The 23,239-nt window shown below is 37.8% G+C and overlaps 1 protein-coding gene across 8 annotated transcripts in view; it reads right to left on the bottom strand.

Annotated features, from left to right (window-relative positions):
* INPP4B (inositol polyphosphate-4-phosphatase type II B) overlaps positions 1-23,239 on the bottom strand; it is a 745,855-nt gene that overhangs the window by 307,528 nt on the left and 415,088 nt on the right. For all 8 annotated transcript variants that reach the window (XM_036853321.1, XM_036853318.1, XM_036853314.1 and 5 more), the window contains 2 exons: positions 16,982-17,100; positions 14,804-14,920 (listed from right to left, as the gene is read on the bottom strand). In XM_036853321.1, the coding sequence (XP_036709216.1) occupies positions 14,804-14,920; positions 16,982-17,100 (236 nt within the window). The remainder of the gene's footprint in view (positions 1-14,803; positions 14,921-16,981; positions 17,101-23,239) is intronic.

A 23,239-nucleotide genomic window follows, 5' to 3' on the forward strand; every position in this document is an offset into this window, starting at 1 on the left:
CATTTACAAGGGTGGTCACCTTCAGCAGCAGATTGACTGAAAGTCATCAACCACTTCAAATTATTAATAGAGTTAGGAAACTCACTGTTCCTGAGAAACCTCCCACCCTCCAATAGATTCAATATCAGAAGATTGAGATTCTGGTTGACATTTCAACATGACCTTGAACAAATTATTTAAATTTACTTCCTAGCTCCCTGACTCAACAGGGTCTCTATGAGGTTCAATTGTAATACTACATGTACAAATTCTTTGTAATTATTGAATTTTTATGTAATTTATTTGTTCTTTATTTTCTGTGCTGTCCCAAATAAAATTAGCACTGCTGTAAAAGGTGAAGTAATATGTATAGCTATACGGTAAGTTAATCCTATCCTTTAACCTGCCATCCAAAAATACCACTTGTACTCTGGTCTGATGTTTAATTAATTAATAACTCTTAAGCCTTTTCTTCTACTTTATCTTTGGTGTTTCTGAGAGTCTAAATGCTTAAGCCATTTGTCTTGCAGAAGAAAAACAAAAACAAAAAAAGGTTTTTTTCATAACTTTTAGGTGGCTTTGGTCTCAGAAGTTCCTTCAAGCAGTCTCATCTAGTTAAGCATTCATGAATTTCATGAGGTCAGACTAGAGAAGAAACATTCTGCTTCCGTCTAACAAATGTTTTAAGAAAGAAAGCAAGATTGTAAGGAAGGTAGACAAGAATTCTTTATTCTCCACTTTTACTTTCTGCTATATCCGAGGTCAAAGAATCTTACAAAAGCATTTCATTTGAGGCAGTTAGAACGATGTCTCAAAAATCAAACTGGATGATGACTCAGAGTTGGAAGAGTGAAAAAGAGGTACAGGGTGATTCACTGGTCAGCCCATCTGTATAAGTATGATTTGAAAAGTGAATCTTAAAGAAGAGGGTTTTTTTTCTCTCATTCTTTCTCATGTGTGGTTTCAGAAGATAGACCCATAGACACAATGTCCCTTGTAACCCAAGTCAGAAGATGAGAGTCAGGTATCAAAATGACTCTTATAATGAAAATTGTGGACATGCCTTGCATTATCTTTTGCTGTTTTTCTCCCATTTTGTAAAGAAATACTCAGGAAATGAATATTGGAGTATCAGAATACAGGGTATCAGGTTAATGAAATATTAAAATAAGAACAGAGAAAGTTGATTCTTATTCATTGCTAGTCACTTGTTTCAAACTGAAACAGCTCTGGTGTACCAGCATAGGTTCAACACCCAGCCACAAATCATCTCACGAGAACACAGACAAGATATCTAGACTGATCAATTCACTGGAAACATGGTTAACCTTGAGGAGTCTAATACCAGGAAACCACTAACCCTTCTTTTGGAAATACACTAGTGTCACTTGGGAAAGAATGCCCTCAGTACAAGAATAATATCTGCAGTAAACAATGATGATACCTGCATTGCTACTGTATTTTTAGTTTTCAAAGCACTTTTACATGTGTTAGCCTCTTTTCCTTTCAGCAGTAAACAGAGCAAGTATTATGGTTTCCATTTCAGAGCTGGGGAAACTGAGACCCGAAAAAGATAACTGGTCTAAAGCCACACAACTAAGTAGCAGATTTTAGATTAGAGCTTCTGATTCTAAACTTGATGTTCTTTTTTCTCAATGTGGCATCACGATTGGGAAAGGATCCTTGAGGGGACAGAGAATTGTATCCTTGATCCCAAGTTTGAAAACGTCCTTGCTACACTTGTTTCCAACACCATGTGAACCTGATTTTCCCATAATGGCATTCAGAAACCTTGCTCTTGCACCCACTGGTGTGGTTTTCAAATGCCTCTTATGGTCTCTTAGAACAATTCAATAATTCATCTCCAGTTTGGTATTGTCTTTTTTCAGATACTTGTTTAGATTGCAAGTTCAAAGTCAAAGACGCTGATACCAAGGGGAAGCGACTATTACGTGTGTGTGTGCTGGGGAAAGCAGAATGGGGAAGGCAATAAAACAGAATTTGAAAGACATCCTTCTGCCTTTAAGCCTACACTAACTGAAAAGGTTCTCTTTACAAATAGAAGAATATTTCTCTGAATATTAACATTGCCCTAAGCATATTTTTGGCCTTGCATGGCAACAAATGAACTTGATCCTGGAATTTCAACTTTAAAGCCTTACCTAATGTACATAAATACAAATTTGTGAATTTTACTCCGTGTACATACTCATATTTAAAATTGTTATATGTGTAGGTATGAAGACACAAGCACATGTCCAGAGTTTCTAATATGAGCCCTCAGTTTCTTTGTTGCTTGGAGGCCAGAACAAGCTGCTATGAACATTTCACTGTGCCTCAATTTAAACTTAGGAATGAAAAGCAAATGTTGTAGCCATAACACATGCTCCAAATTCCCTGAGTGTGGGCAGGCGGGGGTGACGTGGGTGAGCTCTTGTTTACACTTAAATCCTATCCAATTAAGATTTTCTTGGGAAACTGCTTTCCCACATTCCAACATGCTAAGGTGACTATCAGTGCCCTTTTCAAAACAAACAAAAAACAAAACGGCAGTTTAAAAAATTATCAGTATGTTATTTAAAAGTTTAAATATCCTTAGAGACCCCTTCTGATTAAACAAATCTCGATAGTGTCTTCCAAGAGCTGCTCTCTCTCTCCTGGTTAAAAACTATTACCCAGGTTTGTCTGAAAGACCAGTATCTCTGTGAACTCACACACTGAATTCCTTAGGACATCTGCCCCCTCAGCATTTAGCTCCACCCTCAAGGGGGAACATCTTAAAAGATAGCTTGACTTACTGCCATGAAACCTGAGTAACCCGGCTCATGGCAACTTGAGAAGAAAATCTTTGTAACGTGGAACCAGAGGTCCCTCAACTTTTTTCAGAATGTGGCCTCACCTTCTGCCTTGGTAGATACACATGACTTTTCCCCGTATGTTTAAAAATACTTTTCACGTGAACTTAAATACCAGCTGGAACCTAGCTGTAATTATCATTCCATTCAAATGACTCTAAAGAAAGCCTAGGTTTCTTTAGAATTTCCCTTTGTTCCCACTGTGCTGCATATATAAACTTAAGGTAATTAAAAGCTATTCTGAGCTGTATGGCACACGGACCTTTTAAATCACTAGTTTCTGCTCCTTTCTAATCAGAAGAAATGTTTTGGCAACATATCACATTTCAGCTTTGCAAAACCAAGCAGGAACGGGAAGCCAATGCAAGACACACGTCCTCTGTGCCCACGTCGGGCTGTTCAGGGATCCGCCCCATCAGATAGAATGTCCCCTAAGCTTCCACCTGCCCTCACAGCTGTGCCAAGAAGGCTGCCGCATGAATGAGACAGAGCTGGCCAGCCAGGCGCCCACAGACTAAGCCATTGGAAAAATGGTAACAACCCGCACATGCTTGAAAACTCTCAGAATGAGGTCAATATCTCAGAGGGACATAAGGTGAAGCAGAAATAAACTCTCTCTCAGTTCAGGGTCCAAGTTAGACTCACAAATCCCAGTGGGCAGTTATCAGATCATTTGATTGGTGTTAGCAGGTAAAAAAATAAATATATAAATAAATGCTCCTAAATCTACTTGGAAGCATGAATTCATTATCCAGTTTACTGACTACAACAGCACCAGAAGACGGAGCTCCAACTTGTGATCTCAGATCCTTGAGTCCCCTACAAGTTCCCCTAGTTATTTCAGGGAGTTCCCAGGGCTTCATCAAGTAATGCAAATGATGACCATCTTCTTCCTCTTCTGCTCTGACTGGCCTTGGTGAGGTTTTCAGTTACTGCCTTCATTCCCTACAGATGATCCCCCTCGACTGTAGGTCCCTCAGGTCTGCCATCTCCCCAGGCACTGCCCCACACCTGCCAGCATTCCTATAGGTGGCCACTTGTTTGTAGCAGTTCCCTCCCATCCAGGCTACTGACAGCCCTCCTGCTTTGAATCTTGAGGATGCAAAAGTGACACTTCTCTGCGGACAATGTATTTTGCATGGAAGTAATATAAATGACACTTACCTTTTAAAGTTACATTTATTTTATTTTATTTTCGGAAAATCCACTAGCAGGATTGTTTGATCATACTATTATTTTATTTCATGCTCTCCTGTTTCCTTTCTTTCTTTTTCTTTCATTATCTACTCCTCTTCTCCCCCATTCCATTCACTGCATTTATTCTCTTATATTTTTCTACACATTCAACAGTCATTTACAATTATATATTGCTTAACTATAAACACAACACACATACATATATAAAGGCATTTTTTATTATTCGTTTTCAAAAAATGGTATTCTATTATACATTATTTTCTGTATCGTGCTTTTCCCAAGTATGCAATACCTTGTGGATCTACTTCTAAGTCTACTTTTAGAGCTCCAATTAATTAATCGTTCTTTTCTAAGGCTTCATAATATCCCTAATTAGGATACACCAGAATTTATTCACACTTTCCCTCTAATTTTTCACAGTAATGCTCAAACATTCTTCTCCATATATCCTTAGGTATTGGTGGCTTTACGTCTAAGAGGTTGACAGCGAACAGTAACATTGCTAAATCAAAACGTACACTTGCCTTTCATTTGACTAGATGCTGGCAGTTTTTTTTTTTTTTTAAGTTGTAAAATTTTACATTCAATCAGCACTGTACGAAAGGGCACTTTTCCCACATTCCTGCCAGCAATGGTCTTTAAATTTTTTGCCAGTTTATTAGCAAAAATTGATGATCACATTGCTCTTTTAATTTGTGTGTCCAAGAAAATACAGTTAGAACACTTTTTATGTTTCTTGGTCATTTGATTTTTTTTTTTTTCCTGAGGACTGGCTTGTCACATACTTTGCTCAATTTTTTGACCCTACTTCTAAACTTGGAAGAACTCTTTAAATATTACGAGGATCACTAATCCCCACCAATCTCAGTATTCCATTAGGGAATACAGGGTAGACTAAGTTTCTCTATGTTTTTGATGAACATGAATACAGTTACCCTGTTTTGGAAAGAGAATGGGAAATGGCCTTAACTAACCATTTCTACTTTAATTGTAAAAAAGCAAATGAATTTTTCTTTTATTAATTAATATTTTATTTAGGTTTTTTTTTTTTTTCTTTTTTAAGCTAGGTTAGACAATGTTTCCATAACTCACACATCTGAAGACAGTCAAGGGTGAAAACACTGAAACTACAGTTCTGCTGATCTCCATAAAATAAGGATACGGCTACCTCACGGTCAAGCAGCCACTCTGCTATGGCCCCCAGAAATTTGTAAGAAGCTTGTTTTGCTTCATGAGTAAATTCATTTTCTTATGTTATTGTCTAAGAGCCAGTCTTTCTCCATGCAAACAACATTTTTTTCTGGAAAGTGAGGAGGTATTGATGAATATCCTTTTCTCTATTGTGGGAATCCAAACAAAAACAAAAAACAAAAATCTCTGAACAGATGCTATAGAGCAAGTACTGTGCCCATGCATTGGATAGTGGCACAAAGAAAGAACTGGAATACGTGAGAAAAGGGAAAACAATGTAAAGAGCAGGGTAGAATGGAAGGCACTTGATATGTAACTACAGAGAAGAGGAAATTAAAGGAAGAGATGGAAATGCAGATATACAGAGAGTAGCATAAATGCTAAAGGGAAGATGTTAAATAAGTAGCACTTCTGCTTGTGGTTAAGATGTAAAAAGTTGCAAGAGATTGTCACTCCCATTGTTACACTGAGAAGAGGTCATATATGCCACCAAATCATATTTTTTGTTAAACCTATCAGAAAACTGAGGGTATAAATAAACCAAAAGGAAATGAAATCCAGATGGTGACAGACCCTTAGTAGAGGAAGAAATGCCCAGGGCTGGTGTCATCCTTGGCTGAGCAGCAGGAAGTAGAGGATCTTCCATAGAAACCAGCTGAACTTGTAATGAATTTCTAATGAGCCCATGTGACCTGGCGTGAGAAATCTGAATCCCTAGGAGCCCTAGTCACAGCCTGAGTCTCACCCATCCACCTACTTTTCCCCATGGGATGTCACAGCATGCAGGAGGGTATTCCAATGAAGAATGGGGGCAAAAGAGCAGTGAGATTCACTGCTAAGGTGCACAGGGCTTTCTCTAAGGTGAGGGCTGAAGAGCAGAGGTTGATTTCCCCACATACTAGGCTGAAGCTTGGCAAAGACGTGGAAGAACAGTGAATCAAAGAAAAAAAATTGCTCCAGGAATCTAAGGTTGGTTTAACATACAAAACTAAAGTAATTCATTACACTAACAGAATAAATAAGAAAAACATTTCAGCAGCTCAACACATACCAGAAAAATATAGTTTGACTCAATCCAACACCATTCATGATAAAAAAAAATACACAGAAAATTATAGATAGAAGGGAAATTCCTCAATCTGATAAAAAGGCATCTATGAAAAACCTACGGTTAAGATCATACTTAATGGTGATATATTAACACTTTCCCCTTAAGTTTGGTAACAAAACCAGGATTTCCACTGTTACCACTTCTATCAATACTGTATTAAATGTCCTACCTAACCAGTGCAATAAGGAAAGATAAAATGCACAATGATTGGAAAGGGAAACATAAATATTTCAGTATTCGCAGATAACATAATTGTGTATTTTACAAAACTCTATGGAATCCATGAAAAAATCCTTTAGAACTAATATGTGAATTTAGCAAGGCTGCAGCCTTGGATACAAAGTCAATATAAAGAAACGATTATATCTCTACCTATTAGCAAACAACAATTAAAAACTCTACTTTTAAAACAATACCTTGTATACTAGCATAAAAAATCATATACCTAGAAATAAGTCTAAAAAATATTATGACTTGTATACTGAGCACAAATACATTGCTCATAAAAGTTTAAAGACCTAAATAAATGGAAAGATATCCATACCATATTTATAGATCACGAGACTCAATGTCATTAAGACGTCCATCTCTCCAAACTGATCTATAGATTCAGTACAATTCCAGTCAAAGTCCCAACAGGTATTTTAAAGTAACTGACAAGTTGTTCTAAAATTTATATGGAAAGAAAAAGGGCTTTCAAATGGGCAAAAACAAAAACAACAACCTCGATAAAAAGAACAAGCTGGTAAAGATAAAGGATTTAAGCTACCAGATTTCAGGACTTATTATGAAGCAACAAAAATCATGTTATTGTCATGAAGCTAGACAAACAGATCAATGGAACAGAACGGAGCATCCAGAAACAGACCCACATGTATCAGTAGACACTGATTTTCCAGTCAAGGTACCAACTAAATTCAGTGGAGAAAAAAGTATTTTTCACAAATGATGCTGAAATAACTAGATATCTACATAAGAGAAAATAACTTTAATCCCTACCTTATTCCTATTACAAAAAATAATTTGAGATGGAGCTTAAACCTAACTGTAAAGGCTACTAGAACTATAAAATATTTTGGAGGAAAACACTGGAGAATATTCTCCCAGCCTGAGGTTAGGGAGATTTCTTAGGGCACAAAAGCACTCACTATGCATGAAAAACGGACTTAATCAGGATTTAAAATTTCTGATCAACAGAATACATCATTAAGGAAATTATTAGGCAAGCCAAAGACTCACAGAAAACCGTAACACATATATCTAACAAAAGCACCCGTATCCACAAAATATGAAGAATTCTTAGAAATAACAATAAAAAGAAAACCAATTTTTTTACATAGGCAAAAGACTTGAACAGACACTTCATTAAAAAAAAAAAAAAAAAAAAAGATGAGTGGCCAATAAGCACAGGAAAACCTGCTCAACATAACTAGTCACCAAGAAAATGCAAATTAAAGCCACAATGAGCTACCTCTTCATATCTACTAGAATGCTAAGTGAAAAAGATTGACAGTATCTTCAGAATTACTAAGAGGAGGAGAATAAAGTTGCAAATAATCCTGAAGAATAGTTTCTAGAAAAGTTAAACAGGTATCTGACCTATAATGTAAATATTATACTCCTCGGTATTTACCCCTCAGAATAAAAATAAAATTTACCCCTCAGAATTTACCCCTCAGAATAAAAGGACAATTTCAAACAAATACTTGCACTCAAATATTCATAGAGACTTAGCCATTGTTGTTAAAAGCTGAAAGCAATTAAATGTCCATCAATATGAGAATGAATACGTAAATTGTGGTGTATGACTACAACAGAATACCATTCAGTAATCAAGTCACCGAGCAACATGAATGAATCGCAAAAACATTATGCTGAACAGAAAACACCAGATACAAGAGAGTGCACACTATGTGATATCATTCACATAAATTTTAATAAGCAAAACAAATATATGTCCGTAGATATGGGAAAGTGATTGCCTTACAGTGTGTGTGGGGGAGTGCCAACTGATTGTGAAGGGATACAAGGGAACCTTCTAGAAGGACGAAAACGTTTTACATCTTGCCTTGGGTAAAGGCCACATAGTCATATGCATTGTCAAACTCATCGAAGTGAACGCTTAAGATCTGTCCCTGTTATTGTATGTAAATTATGATTCAATAAAATATAAATATGCTCTTTGTAAATATATACCACTTATCAACAGGTAGAAAGGAAGAGAAGTTATTTATTTATTTATTTTTTTAATGGTTTTTATTTTTATTTTATTTTATTATTTTTTTTAACATCTTTATTGGAGTATAATTGCTTTACAATGGTGTATTAGTTTCTGCTTTATAACAAAGTGAATCAGTTATACATATACATATGTTCCCACATCTCTTCCCTCTTGCGTCTCCCTCCCTCCCACCCTCCCTATCCCACCCCTCTAGGTGGTCACAAAGCACCGAGCTGATCTCCCTGTGCTATGCGGCTGCTTCCCACTAGCTATCTATTTTACGTTTGGTAGTGTATATATGTCCATGCCACTCTCTCACTTTGTCACAGCTTACACTTCCCCCTCCCCATATCCTCAAGTCCATTCTCTAGTAGGTCTGTGTCTTTATTCCCGTCTTGCCACTAGGTTCTTCATGACCTTTTTTTTTCTTCTTAGATTCCATATATATCTGTTAGCATACGGTATTTGTTTTTCTCTTTCTGACTTCCTTCACTCTGTATGACAGACTCTAGGTCCATCCACCTCACTACAAATAACTCAATTTCGTCTCTTTTTATGGCTGAGTAATATTCCATTGTATATATGTGCCACATCTTCTTTATCCATTCATGAAGGGCGGCAACATGTTAGAACTCTGAACTACTTCCGTATGGAATTGGCAACTCCCCTTGCAAACTATGTCAAAACATAAAGGCGAGCATTCCAAAAGGCCAAGGCTGAGTGAATGAAGAGGTTGAGAGGACCATGCAGCACACATAAAAGAAAAGGGAAAAATAAGGCCAGGGGGACAAAAGCAAAAGTATGAGACATAAATCTAGCCATTTCACAACAGGCAATAACAGCTATGTTTTCATGAATAGTAGCTGGTCACTCCATTACAAAAGATTTTCAGGCATCTGCAGTTAGTTATACATACTGAATTTAAGTGCTTAAAATGTTTGGATATGAGTTTTTTTCCTATATTTGATTATTGACATTTTTTTCTCAATTAACCAATCTTTAGGCTCCAAATGAAGAATGCTTTTAAAGTATCAGTTGAAGTAAAAAATATCATATTGTGGGAGTGAAAAATGAGAGAAATCCTATCAACTATGTACGCACCATAGTGTAGCATGGAAAAAATAAAGGATCTTTGACTTGACCTACTTAAGTTTTCAGAATCCCAATTGCTTCATCTTTAAAATGGGCATAATGATACTTCTTCCCTCAAAGAAGTTTTATGGAGATTAAAGAAGAAACTAAAAATTAAACATAGTGCTTGGTATATACTTAGTGATCAGTAATCTTAATTTCTTTTTCCTTACCCAGTTCACCATATCTTCCAGGTAGAGTGGAAGGCCAGCCACAGAATTTGTCTCAACAAGTATAGTTAGACTTAAATTTGTAAGAAGTCAATGGAGAAAATCAAGCCAAGCCAAAGTATACTAAATAGAAAATGGTTTTATTTTCCATTGAAAAACATAAAAACTGAACTGCATAATTCTGCCTAGGGAATTGTACTAGTACTAAACTTCCTTGGACGTATAACACACAAAATACAATGCATTTACATCCAGGGGACTTCCCTGGAGGTCCAGTGGTTAAGACTCTGCACTCCCACTGCAGAGGGCAGGGATTCAGTCCCTGGTCAGAGAACTAAGATCCCATGTGCTTCACGGTGTGGCCCAAAAAAATAAAAATAAATTTAAAAACGTAAATTTACATCCAATCTAGATAAGGTCACTTTTTCTGAAAGGTACAAATGTGGAGTTGTTACTTATTGGCGGTAAAAAATGTCTTAGGACATAGATTCTCACCTGAGAAATGTTCAGTGTCTATTGGACATGGGACTCTGTCCTATAAGCTAAACATCTAACAATCTGGGGAGACAGCAAACATTTATTTAACCCTAGAGCAAAAGGACTAAAGTCAATCTGCAGTCCTGAAAATACATCAGAAATTTAAATTTCTACCATGGGCAAAAACAGTTCTGTGACCTAATCATGTGTTTCTAGATTGATGGTGGTCCTCAGCTGGGTGTGGAAAGAACCTTATTCAGTACCTTCCAAAACACCGTGTTGCTTGGGAGGAAGGGGAAAAAGAGAAAGGTTTGATGGTGATGTTCTTTTCATTCATAAATTTCTCCTTCCTCTGAGTTTTTGCTATAACATATGAAAGACCCAGATTCCCAGCTTACTTCCCTAGGGCTGAACATAGTAAATGATGTGCTAAAAACACTTTTGTCTATGTTGTTTCAGTTTGCAAGAGTATTAAAAAAGAGCCTACAACCAGTATATATCCAGAAGACATCAACTTCCCTGGTAGAACCTGGGCTCTCATATTCTAGCCATGGGCTTCAATTTCGCTCTTTAAAGTCTCCACCAAATAGCTGGGTGTTAGAACAGCCCATTCTGAGAAAATAGATAATTTCCTTATGGTAAGGAAAATAACAAAAAGGTCACTCTAATTCTAATAATGACCCTATCTCCCTCGACTCCAGCCTCCCTACCTGCCAAGCATTATCCATCCATCTGCTGCAGAGGGAGATTCATTGCAATGAATGCAAAGGATGAAGGATGTGGTAAGGGGAAACAAGAGTCTTTCTGAATCAGCAGTTAGACTCTTTTCATTCTTTACAATGACTGATTGCATTTCTGCTGAAGTTATTAAGAAAGACAATCTCGGCTTCAGTTGTTTAGAGGAGTACGAGAACAAGTTAGATAATAGCCGCATCAAGGGCGCCGATGGCAGGTTATCTTATCCCTTTCAAAACTTCCAATTTTAATATGTATGTAAACAAACGTGAGATGGCAAAGTAACACATTTATTTGACCGGCTAATTCCAAGTAATAATAAACTCAATAGAAAAAGACAAGGAACTTAGTCAGCTGACTCCATTAATTAGTATTCAGCCAGTAGAGAGTATCTCATTGCCCTGTCCTAATATGATCAATGGTTTACTAGGATCAAATATTTAAACTCCTTTTAAATACATGCACGTAATTTGTTGATTTTCCAAAACACATAAATATTCATAATTTCATTTCTTAATCCTTAAAACTATTATGATCTTAAAATAATTAGGTTCTTAAATGCCCATAATCTAAACTGTACTTTAAAACCACTTCCCACCTCCTTCACTTCTGCATCCACCTCCACACCAAAGAAAAACCCAAACCTTAAGAAATAAGAGGAAAGGTGTCAGACATAAAAAAGAACGAAATAATGTCATTTGCAGCAACACGGATGGACCTAGAGATTGTCATACTGAGTGAAGTAAGTCAGATAAAGACAAATATCATATGATATCGCTTGTATGTGGAACCTAAAAAAGTAATACAAATGAACTTATTTACAAAACAGAAACAGAGTCACAGATATAGAAAACAAACCTAAGGTTACTGGGGGAGGAAAGGGGGGGAGGGATAAATTGGGAGATTGCGATTGACGTATACACACTACTATATGTAACATAGATAACTAATAAGAATCTACTGTATAGCACAGGGAGCTCTTCTCAATACTCTGTAATGACCTATATGGGAAAAGAATCTAAAAAAGAGTGGCTATATGTATAACTGATTCACTTTGCTATACAGCAGAAACTAACACAACATTTTAAATCAACTATACCCCAATAAAAATTAAGGCAAAAAACGGAGAAAAGGTGCCAGGATAAAGACTACATGTCCATGGAGACTATTAGCATATTAATGAACTGTGTTTCTATTTACACTTCCATCACCAGAACTGTTAGTTATTTTAAGGAAGAAGTTATGCTTTAATTAACAGCGCTTGGTAAATGAAAGCTGGTTGCATTTCTTAAGTATGTTCAAATTTCACAAGTCTTCTTTCACAGCAGGGATTCCAGTTTGTTCAATACTTTTATGTGATAAAACCTCTGGATCAAGGAAGAAAGTCATTAAAAGACCCTAATTAATGAGTTTTCAGAATAGAAGCCCATAAAAAGCATAATTAATGAGTAAGCTAACTATTTATCCCTAGAGCATTAACATACATAACATTTTAAATGAGGCAGATTGAAGGGGATAGAAACACCTTTGGTATTTAATATTTCTAACTCTGATATCTCTAGGACTTAACCAACCCAAGAGCTCAACATTTTCATCTCTGTAGCACAGTGCTTCTATAACTCTGGCCCTTCCATATTCTCCATCCTGTCTACACCTTGGGACCTTTGGGAGCATTGAATTTGACCATGTGCTTGGAAAAACCATAAAATCCCATAGTTTCTGCTTTGCTTTCCCTGTCACCCTGATCACTTCCTTGCTTATTACTTCTCTGCATAGTTGTGTCACCTCCTCCCACCATCCATTTGAACCATATCTCCCTTTTCCCCAATTTTATGATTTTTTCCCCCATTTCCCTCTCTTCTTGGCAGAAGGCAAAAGAAAAAAAAAAGTCATGCTGTAGGTTTTGTGCATAGTCTTTGGTCCAGATACCCCAATCACAATCTACTCCTTTTCCTTGTTACCTCAAAAATCAAGGAAAAGGAATAGAAAGGGTAAAAACAAAACTCCCAGGCAAATATTAATATTTTTTTTTAGTTGCTAGCTTTAACCCCAATGTTTGTCTCTTAAAATATTTTTATCGTATACATATATCCCCATACCCACTCCCTCTTGCGTCGTATACGTATAGCTGATCCACTTTGTTATACAGCAGAAACTGACACAACAATGTAAAGCAATTATACTCCAATAAAGATGTTAAAAAAATATATATATATATTTTTATCTTCCACTTTTCTTCAAAGAAGTCAGAAATAATAAGTGTAGGACTACTTAAGAAAAAACAAAGTTAGTATATATGGGAAAAGCCTTTGGTTAATATTCTTTTATTTGATTATTACTATTTATGAGAGACCACAAGGCAGCAGCCAAAACAATAACTACAGCAATAATAAACTTGCACTTACGAATCTGTAGCTGTGAAGTCTTCTAAATATGTTTCATATATTAGCTTATTTAATCCTTACAACACCCCCTTTGCCCCCACCAGGTAAATATAAATGAGGATCAATTCTCCCAGAGTCACAAAGTGGAACGGGAACCAGAAAGTCTGCCTTCTCAACCGCTCTACCTGACCGCCATCACTGTTTCTATACCACATATGTGCTGCGCATTTCATTGGGCATTTCTTCTGCAGTTTTGAAGACATGAACTTTTCTGGGGCTGAGTAGAAATGCCTTCGATGCAGAAGATTTTCTTCTCTGTTACATATACCCACCATCTACCTATGTTACATGTTTCGGGGTAAAGAATGAAAAGGAAAGAAAGACTCATGAGCGAGACAGAAATCTCTAGTGAGGGCAGAGTTGAAAGGTGCGTTTCCCCTCAACCAGGTGTGTGTGACTCTCTAAGCCGGGCAGCACCCCATAGCCTCAAGCAGAATTCTCCCAGAACCTACTGGTCTACCTGCCTTCAAAGTGTTTCCTGGCTTATACTTCATTGTGGACCATCAATACTCCCATAGCTCACCCAGCCTTGAAAACAGACAAAAATTCATGCTGATGGGAGAGATTTAAAGAAGAGGGCTAAACCAACCCCTTCTCAACACCTATCAATAACATTCTCTCCTGTCCAGGGATTTTCAGAGTGGGCTCCAGAGGCAGTGCCTGGGTACCTAACGGTCTCACTTGAACCCACTGATTCAAGCGGAGGAAAAGTCAGACCCAGTAGGAACAGCCTAGGACAAAAGACCATCAGGACTTGACATGACCTTCCTGTAACTAGGCCAATGAAAGCTTCTGCCTCATGCTGACGGTTACTTCCTCCTCTGTTTGCTTTGGTCCCACGGACAACATCAGAAGAACAGAGGGAGTTTCTCTTATTCAGTACGTAAAAGAATAAATTGTGAAAGCAGAACACTTTATCAATCCCATTTTAGAATAATGACAATATCTAGAAAGTTCTGAAACATTATTTAATCTCTTCCACTTGCTTTCCGCTCACGGTGCTACCCCTTCAACAACTCCTAAAGCAATAAGAACAAAAATGTAAACCAAGACATCCAGCCAGCCTCCCTGAAAAAGAGGAGAAACTGTTCTGAAAGCTTTTGCTCCTAACCAGTTGCCAGTATGGCACTAAGCCAAATGAATTTGAAAGAAATCCCAGCAACTATAAACATAAGACAACCATAAACACAGTACAAAGCCCCTCTTCGAAAAATGCCAGTTACATCAAAAACCCAATGGTTTGGAAAAGCTTATTGCTTTTCCCAAAGAAAGAAATAAGTACAAGTACTTACAGTGTCATAAGACTTATCCTTGACATCATAGACTGTTAGTTTTATTTTGGTCTCCTCATAGATGGGATACTCAGATGGGAATGTGACACCAGTCAAGAACAGTGGGTCTCTTGTTCCCTGTAACAGCACAAGCAGACAACTTTGATTCAATAAGGCAGCAGTCAGCAGCATGCAGTGACACATGAGAATGCAGAAAGTGTCTGGGTCTGTTTTTCTAGGAAGTGGTTCTATTAGAAGAGATATCTGAATTGCCAAATGATGCCCACAGGGAACAACACGGCCCAGGGCCCCAAAGTACTGATAGAGCTGTTGATAGTAAATGCCCTGCATCATTGTCAGAGCTGCTAAGAATCTTGAAAAACAATTTATTTTCATTATATGCAGCACCCTTCTTTAGGGTCAGTTGTCAGTCCATTTAGAATACATGTAATGGACATAACCTGTGATTTATGCAAATAACCTGAGATATTGACTGATCAAATTAAAATGAAGCTCTTTTCTCATCAAGAACCATTTGGCAATCTTACGCTGTCCCTTTATTTCCTTTCTGTAATGATTCAATTGAAAGCCATGCTCTGATAGCGTCCATTTGTTTTTAGATGTTCAGCTGTATTTTTTTTCTCAGACTGATTTGAAAACTCATGAAAGAAACTAAATATGATGCATTCGGGGCTATGAAATTACTAGCTCAGGATGCAGTGCACAGGGTTTTTCCATGCTTCAGAATTCATTTTTAGAGAGCTGACATCCAACATTAAATTTTATATCTATATTTAAATATGCATAGTGCTGAATATCATGGAGATGTTTGCTAGAGTTCTGTAAGCCAGTTGTTTATGGAAGTTTCTGGAAGCTGAAGTTATTCATTTATTCATTCATTCTTTCTTCCTTTTATTCAACAAATACTGCTTTTTGTTTGGCACGGTGTTAGATGTTCTGGAACACGCAGTGAATGAAACAGTCAACAACAGCTATGTATGTTCAAATAAATGTGTCAAAATAAATAATTTCTTTTAAGTTTTGACAATATTTTTAAAATAATCAAGTTGAAATAATGCTTGAAAATAGTTTTCATATAAATGAACAATTTTCCAATTTTAGTTTTCCTTGAATGAATAAGACTATTTTTGTTTATTCAACCACAGCATTAACTACAAACGATACCAGCATTGGAACCTAAAGTTTCCCAAGGACAGAGTCAGGGCTACGTGTAGGATCTGGGTCATTCCCATTAGAGAAATGAATGGAGTTTCGTCTGAATCATTTATTCCACCAATGGCACTCAGCAAGTCAGGTCTGGGGTAGGCAACTTAGATTCTGCAGAGAAACTCCTCGTTCAAAACAGACAGGGCTCCCACGTGGAAGAAAAGCAAAGCTTAAGGAGTGTAGAGAACATTTTCTTTAGTCCCAGAGAATAAGTATCTCTCATTCACTAAGGCTGTGAAATATGTGATGAGAACAAAATAATCAAAAGGGAAACACTTCCTCTTTTGAATCTGGTCCAACACAATAACAAGTTTCCTCCCAACACATTTTGAATGTTATATTAGCAACAATAAATGTAAATAGGAAATCTCTCATCGGATGAATAATATTTACACCTTTTGCCTAGAAACACTACAGTGTCTCAAATTAATCATCCACCTTTCTTTGAGAAACATCATACTTTAAAAAGACACACACGAAAGGCAGAGAATATGAAGCTTCTGACATGCACGAAAGGCAGAGAATATGAAGCTTCCACAGACAATCTGAAGAATACAGGAAAAAATGAAAAGGGCAAAAACACTTAGGTTTAAAACGCCTCTAGGTAATTTACAACTTTCTTTTTTGCCCCTCAAAGAAATATTCATTCCATTTAATTTAAAATTTATATATATATATGTATTTTTTTTCTCCCTTATTTAGTACTCTATTCAAAGATCCAGAGTGGGGATTTTCCTTCTACTTACTGAAGAAAAATAGGTCTTTTATAAAAAAGGCAAGTTCTTTCCCCATTTGTTTATTCTGGTAAGTTGCAAATGCATGCTTAGTAACCTCAGGTATGCTTTCCTAAATGACGGAGGGTTGCAACCTAGCAGAGCTGCAGGCCACGATCTAAAGCATTTCAGCTGTTTGCTCAAATCCAGAGGGAGACTGAGAGATAGCGAGAGTAAATCAGGCACACAGCACGCTCACCTCCACAATTTCCGTGCTGGAGTATCTTGTCAGACCCTGCTCCGCCGGGTGGATTACTGAGATCTGCACCAGTGTATTCAGCTTTCGATCACGTACAGGAGCCACAAGATCCTTGCATGCTGGCAAGGGCAAAGAAAAGAGAAAAAAGAGAAACTAACGTCGTATCTCAGGGAAAACTTTTGTCCCGGGTTGGAAGGAAACTCAGCGCCGGCGCTGAATGAAATCTTCTGGGACGCTGGCTGATTTTACAGAGGAAGTCCCTTGGAAGTACCTTACAGAAATAGGAAGTCACGTGCTGCGGAGCGGAATTGAGAATTCATTTCCACTGGCCACATGTGCAGCTCATGCGAGTCTCCACTGCCCTCGGATCCCAGCTCTCATGTGTGACCCGGCACACACAGCTCAGGGGCTTTGAGCGACTTTTATTAGTCATTAAACCCCGGGCTTTACTTCACACCCCTAGACTAAGTAAACTGACTTGGCCCACATCCGGGGAACTTTACGCTTCTCCTTATTGACACTGGCTGGATTAGTTCAAATGTTGGAACGCACGCTTGGTCCTTACCTATCTATTCACTAGAGCTGGCCTCCTACAGTCCTACATAGGGACAGACGCGGGGAAGGGAGGCGACCCTATCACAACAGCACACAAGCCCCGGGCAAGGAGCAGAGGAGGAGATGGAGGGGTTAAAAGCGTCCTCTGTCCAGAATTCCAGCCAAGTCTGGGAGGCAGAAACGTGGAAAAAAAAAATGATGGGTTAATTCTTGCCCAGGGGCCACAGAAGTAAGACCTTCCCCTTGAGACACCAGGCTCATATTACAGACGCTCTCCACCATACCATATTTACTTGAATATTTTCTCCTCCCACATATCATTCCCACAATTTGGGGAAGAAAAGTCCAAAAAAAATTCCTTTTCAGCAAGTCCAATATCTCCTCAGGTGTTTCCCCACCTGGCTTTGAAATAGTAATTTTACTACCTGCATTTGGATCCCGAAGTATCATGCGAAGTGTCCTCACTACAGGGAAGAGGTTCAAATTAGGCTGAGCTTCTGGCTGGGGTCAGGCTGGAGCTGGGACCAGGGACTAGCCGTAGCCCTGGGTCACGGATTCATGGTGAGAGTATGCTGGGCTCTATACCATCCACATCTCACGCCTCTGACCGGTGCAGAAAGAGAGGCAAGGACCCAAGTATTTAAGCTACATTCTGGCTCTGCAACAGTGTACACCTACTAGGACAGAGGTACTAGGACAGAGGTACTACGGCTTAAACCTGAAACTTGAAAGCAAAGCAAATTATAAATGTAATTATCACCTTTCCTTTGCTTACAGATCAGCTCATTTATAGAAGCAGAATGGGAGAGAGGAAAAAGCAGGAGCTTTGGAATGAAACTGGCCTGGTTTTCGGCCAGTTCTACTAGCTAAGCAATGCTAGGCAAATTCTTCAACTTCTTTATTTCTTCTTGACAGACTTTGAGATCCTTTTACTCCTGTACGGTATTTTGTTATAATTTTCCTTATTTAAACCATATGCCTCTAACCATACAGGAAAGCTTAGGAAAGCATGCTTGGAACAAATTAATAGCAACAGTTTATTTAGCCATCATTATTTTTGAGGCCTTTTGCCAATTATCTCTTTATTTCTCAAAATAGTGCTTTGAACTATTATTTCATTTTTACATACTAAGAACTAGTATGTAAAAATGAGGCTTTGAAATAGTAAGTGATCACATTTACATTACTAGAACTCTCTGGTAGTTTTCTTACATCATACCCCAGCAGTTCCATTTCTTTTCTTGGCATACTGAATTCCTCTCTCAGACAATGGCACCTCTCTTTGGAAGACCAACTGCCATAATTCTTTACTGTCTAACCCAAGAGATCTAGTTTTAGAAAATACTGATGCAAGGTTTCAATAATGTCAACATATCACCGGAAGGAAAAAAAAAAGGCAGATTTAGACTTTATTGTTCTTTGGTGGTTATTTTGATCATTTCCTCCACTTGCCTAATGAATATTTAATTTTGTCACTCATTCTCTTGGCTTTCTGCTCATAGTGTACAGCTCTCTCTCCATTTACTGATATTGACATATATCTCTCCTTAGATTTTGAAGCTGGAGTCAGCTTGTTTCCAACACATGCATTTTGTCCACTTTCTGCTGGTAGCTTCATCTCTACCTTATGAACTTATGACACGTTTGCTCAAAGTAAGTTACTTATTTTCTGATTTCTTATCAGGCTTGATTGTGGGCTGTGGTTAGTTCTCAGAAGTGAGCATCTGTTCTCCATTTTATCAGCAAACCTCTCAGACTCACTCCTAATAAAAATAGAGATAATCTCCATTAAACTCAGATGTTCAGTCCAACCCAATTTGCAGATTCCCCCAATACTGATGAAGTAAAAACAACCGTCATGGCACTTTGTATGTCTTTATATTTTAGATCTAAAATATGGCCTAGAAAACAACAACAACTAAAGTCACATCTTGGCTGTCCATATCTTTTCCTTCCTGACAGCCCAGAGATTTTACTGTTCCCTACTTTTACGTGGCAAGATGTTAGGGAAGGACCCTGACATCAGTCAGACTTCCTGAGCTGTAGTCCCAGATTCCTCATTTTCTACTTATGTGCCTTTAAGCTACAAACTCTTAGATGCTCAGTTTCCTCATCTGTCTATTTCTCAGGATGGAGGCAAGGAAGAAATTAGGTCCCTTTTTATGAATAGACTTTTCTATGCAAAATAAAGCTTACTAATATCATTATACTAATATTTACCAATATCAATACCAACATTTACTGATAGTGTTTTATTCTTCCGTACAATGGTTTTTATTGGTTCAGCCATATTCAGACAGCTCCTTAAAAACTATCATTAGGTCCAATATTTCTTTGTAAATATCAAACTAGTACATGAGTTATTGCATTTAGTAAAGTGAAACCCATACACACTATGGATCTATACATACTGAAACTGTCCCACTGGAGGGGTGATAAATGATGAGTGATTGAATTGCTTCACAGAGATATTACTCATTGGGTCACTATAAAGTATAACCTGCATAGGAACTTTTTAGTAACCACTAAAGAAGCCTGAAAAATCTGTTTTCAGAAATCAAAAAAAAATGTCATATCAATTTTCCAGCCATACTTAGCACTACCCATTACCCACACAAAATTCTACTCTATGAGGGAGTGACCTGCATAAATGGCTTTCAACTCACAGGACTAAAAGAATACTTCAGGGTTTTGCTTTGGTTGTTTCGTTTTATTTGAGAATTGTTGAATCAAATGGGTAGTAACAAGTAAATACCTCTCTGTCATCATTCATTCACCAGTAGATTTTTTACTTCTATTTCTGCCTTTTTATTAGCTTTGTTTTGGACTGAGCTATTTAAAAGCATTCTCACAGCCCAAGAGAGTTTAAATATACAAGATGTTGATAGGTTGGGATTCAAATGTGCTTGTGTCCACTGAATTGTTTACTTTTTAATAAAAAGGGGAAAAATCACAATGTAAAAGTAATGAATAATTTTTTAAAAAACTACAATTTGAAACTTTTCTTTAGAAAAAAACAAAAGAGCTACGAGTGACTGTTTTTCCTGTCACCTTTGCTATAGTAACTGGCAACGTTGAGAATTCACTTTCCATCGTCAGTGCTGGTGAATGAGATGCTCACAGGCTTTCCCAGCTCAGATTTGTACAGGATCCAGACAGCTCTCTGCTGGAAGGGAATCCTCAATAGAAGTGTAATGATAAAAACAAACAGAGCTTCAATATCTCAGGAGAGGGCTAGGCACTGAGCAAACTGGAAACCTATGCTGTACCAAAAGAGGGGCCCTCCATTCAAATTCATTGCCTGAAGAAATAAAAGCCCACGTGGCTGGATTTGAGGATTTGTCCAAAGCTTGAAATCCCAGTCATTGTATAAGTTAAATTGATATATCTGTGACAAAATTTGGCCTAAGGACCAGAAGATGCCAACCTCCAATCTAGATGCTTAAAGCTACTACTTGGATTCTTAGGGAGAAGTGCAGATCATCTGTTGCTCCTATAATTCCTCTAATATCTGAGAATCCAGAAGCTAAAGGGCGGGGGTTTCTGGGTTCTTGTTGAATTAATATTCTGCCCACCCCAAAATACCATTTTTATAAAAGATCTGCTTTTGTTTCATTCAGCCATCATTTCTAAAGCACGTCAAGTCTTTTGAGTCCATACAGCCGTTCCATCCTTCTAGCCAACATTGGCTGGAAGCCTAAAAATGTCTCCAGACTCTTCTACCAGAGAGCTCAGCCCAGCAATAATCAATTTGAACACGACTGTCGGTTCAGGTGCCTTTGCATTCAGCAGCACTGGCCAAATCCTAGTTGTTCTAAGACCTGCCCTGGCTACGGAGCGTGCAAATGAGCAGAGGTGCCTGTCACAGGCTTTCACAAGGGCAGTGGCCTGAGCCACTGGGGTAGTGTGAGTTCAAGGCTGACTCCAAGCAACTGTCTCTTTCCCCTTAAGAACTCTTTCTTCTGTGAAGTCAGGTCATTTTTCTTGCCCCACTCCATCTCATCTCTCTTCTTGCCATTCAGCGTTAGTAGCATCGAACAAAGTTTATCCTCAGTCCTCTAGAAAAAGCAATGGCCACAAACGGGGGCGGGTGGGGGGAGACTTTGACATGAATTCCCATATCTCTACAATTCTGTTCTTAAATTAGCCAGAGGAAAGTTAGGCTTAAAGGAGAAACCACACAGGAGAGCAAATAGAGAAAAAAGAAATGTTTGCTTGTTTGTTTTTCAACTCGGGATAAAATTGTATTTGAAATAGGATCTAGCCTAAGGAATTATGTGACTTTGGATACATTACTCTTACCTCTTTCAGTCTCTATTGTCTTATCTGTAAAGTGGAAGTCAAAGGACAGATTTCATAGATTTGCTATAAAGATTATATGAAGTAATATATGTTGAGTGCTAGGCACATAATAGGTCCTTTTATTATATATTAAGATTGATATGAATATAATTATACATTGGCACAAAAATGGATTTTATCTATTCAATATTCTTATAGTAATTAAATGCTCAAGATATCCCAGGTTGGTCCTGATTTTATGTAACCTTATTCTTTTTTAATAAAAGTATTTTATTAAATATATACCTGTGATTTCTTGGTACCTTCTTGTTTTCAATACCAAAAAATTTTAAACCCCTTACTGGATTATTTGTTAATTTCAGAAATCATAGTTATCATTAATATATTGCTTTCTGTGAAACCAGATGTGCACATTTATACTTGTTAATTTCACCTCTGACTAGACACTTCCAAATGAGAAGCCAAAAATAGCAGAAAGCTTTATTTATTTTCTGTCTGTCCTCAGATGTACTACATGTAAATGGTAAACTCACCCTCTATGCAGGGATTTATCTGGGAGGTTAGTGTTCCTTTACTTAGAGAGGGACTTCCCTGGCGGTCCAGTGGTTAGAACTCTGCGCTTCCACTGCAGGGGGCAAGGGTTCCATCCCTGGTCGGGGAACTAAGATCCCGCATGCCGCGTGGCCAAAAAAAAAAATACTTAGAGAAAGTTGGTCCACAAAGAGTCATTCTCTTAACAACTGAGATGTCCCAAGGGGTAATGGGAAGACTTGCTCCTCTGTTCTGTACATTCCTTCCTCAAAAACAAGAGGGCTGTGAATGCTTATAAAGCTTCTTTTTCTTGCAATTAAAAAAAAATATGTTACAACTCAAACCCAATATAGCCTGATGGAAACAAACCTCCCCTGATGAAAGTTCATTTCTTTCCCCTTTCTTCCCCCACCCCAGACTCTTCATAGGGAAAACAGAAGAGGTAAATCCATGCCCCTCAAGGGCAAAAAGGGCCAGGGTACAGAGAATAGGGGGCATCTTGAACAGGAAAGTGGCCTTACAGGGATTTAGGGAAATAACCATCTAGCTCCAGGCTCCCCCAATAGCACTATTCTTATTTTACCATCCCTAAGAGAATCGGCCATTTCCCTAAGGCTGTGGGTAAGCCTCTTGCTGCCTAGAATGCAGTTTTTTATTTACTTTTCAAATTCTTGATGTTTGGTTAGGTTTCTCAAAAATGTGACATATATATCCTTGCTCCTTGTACTCCAGAAAAGTAGATGCCACTTACCAACTGATATGCCAATTTGGGTTATATTCCCAGTCCAATAAATTACTGGATTCCTTTGCATGGTTTCACAGCTACCATTCTAGATCAGTGATTACATCTAGAGTCAATGAATTGACATC

The sequence above is a fragment of the Balaenoptera musculus genome, chromosome 5 (assembly GCF_009873245.2).
Source record: "Balaenoptera musculus isolate JJ_BM4_2016_0621 chromosome 5, mBalMus1.pri.v3, whole genome shotgun sequence".
Classification (NCBI taxonomy): Eukaryota; Metazoa; Chordata; class Mammalia; order Artiodactyla; family Balaenopteridae; genus Balaenoptera; species Balaenoptera musculus.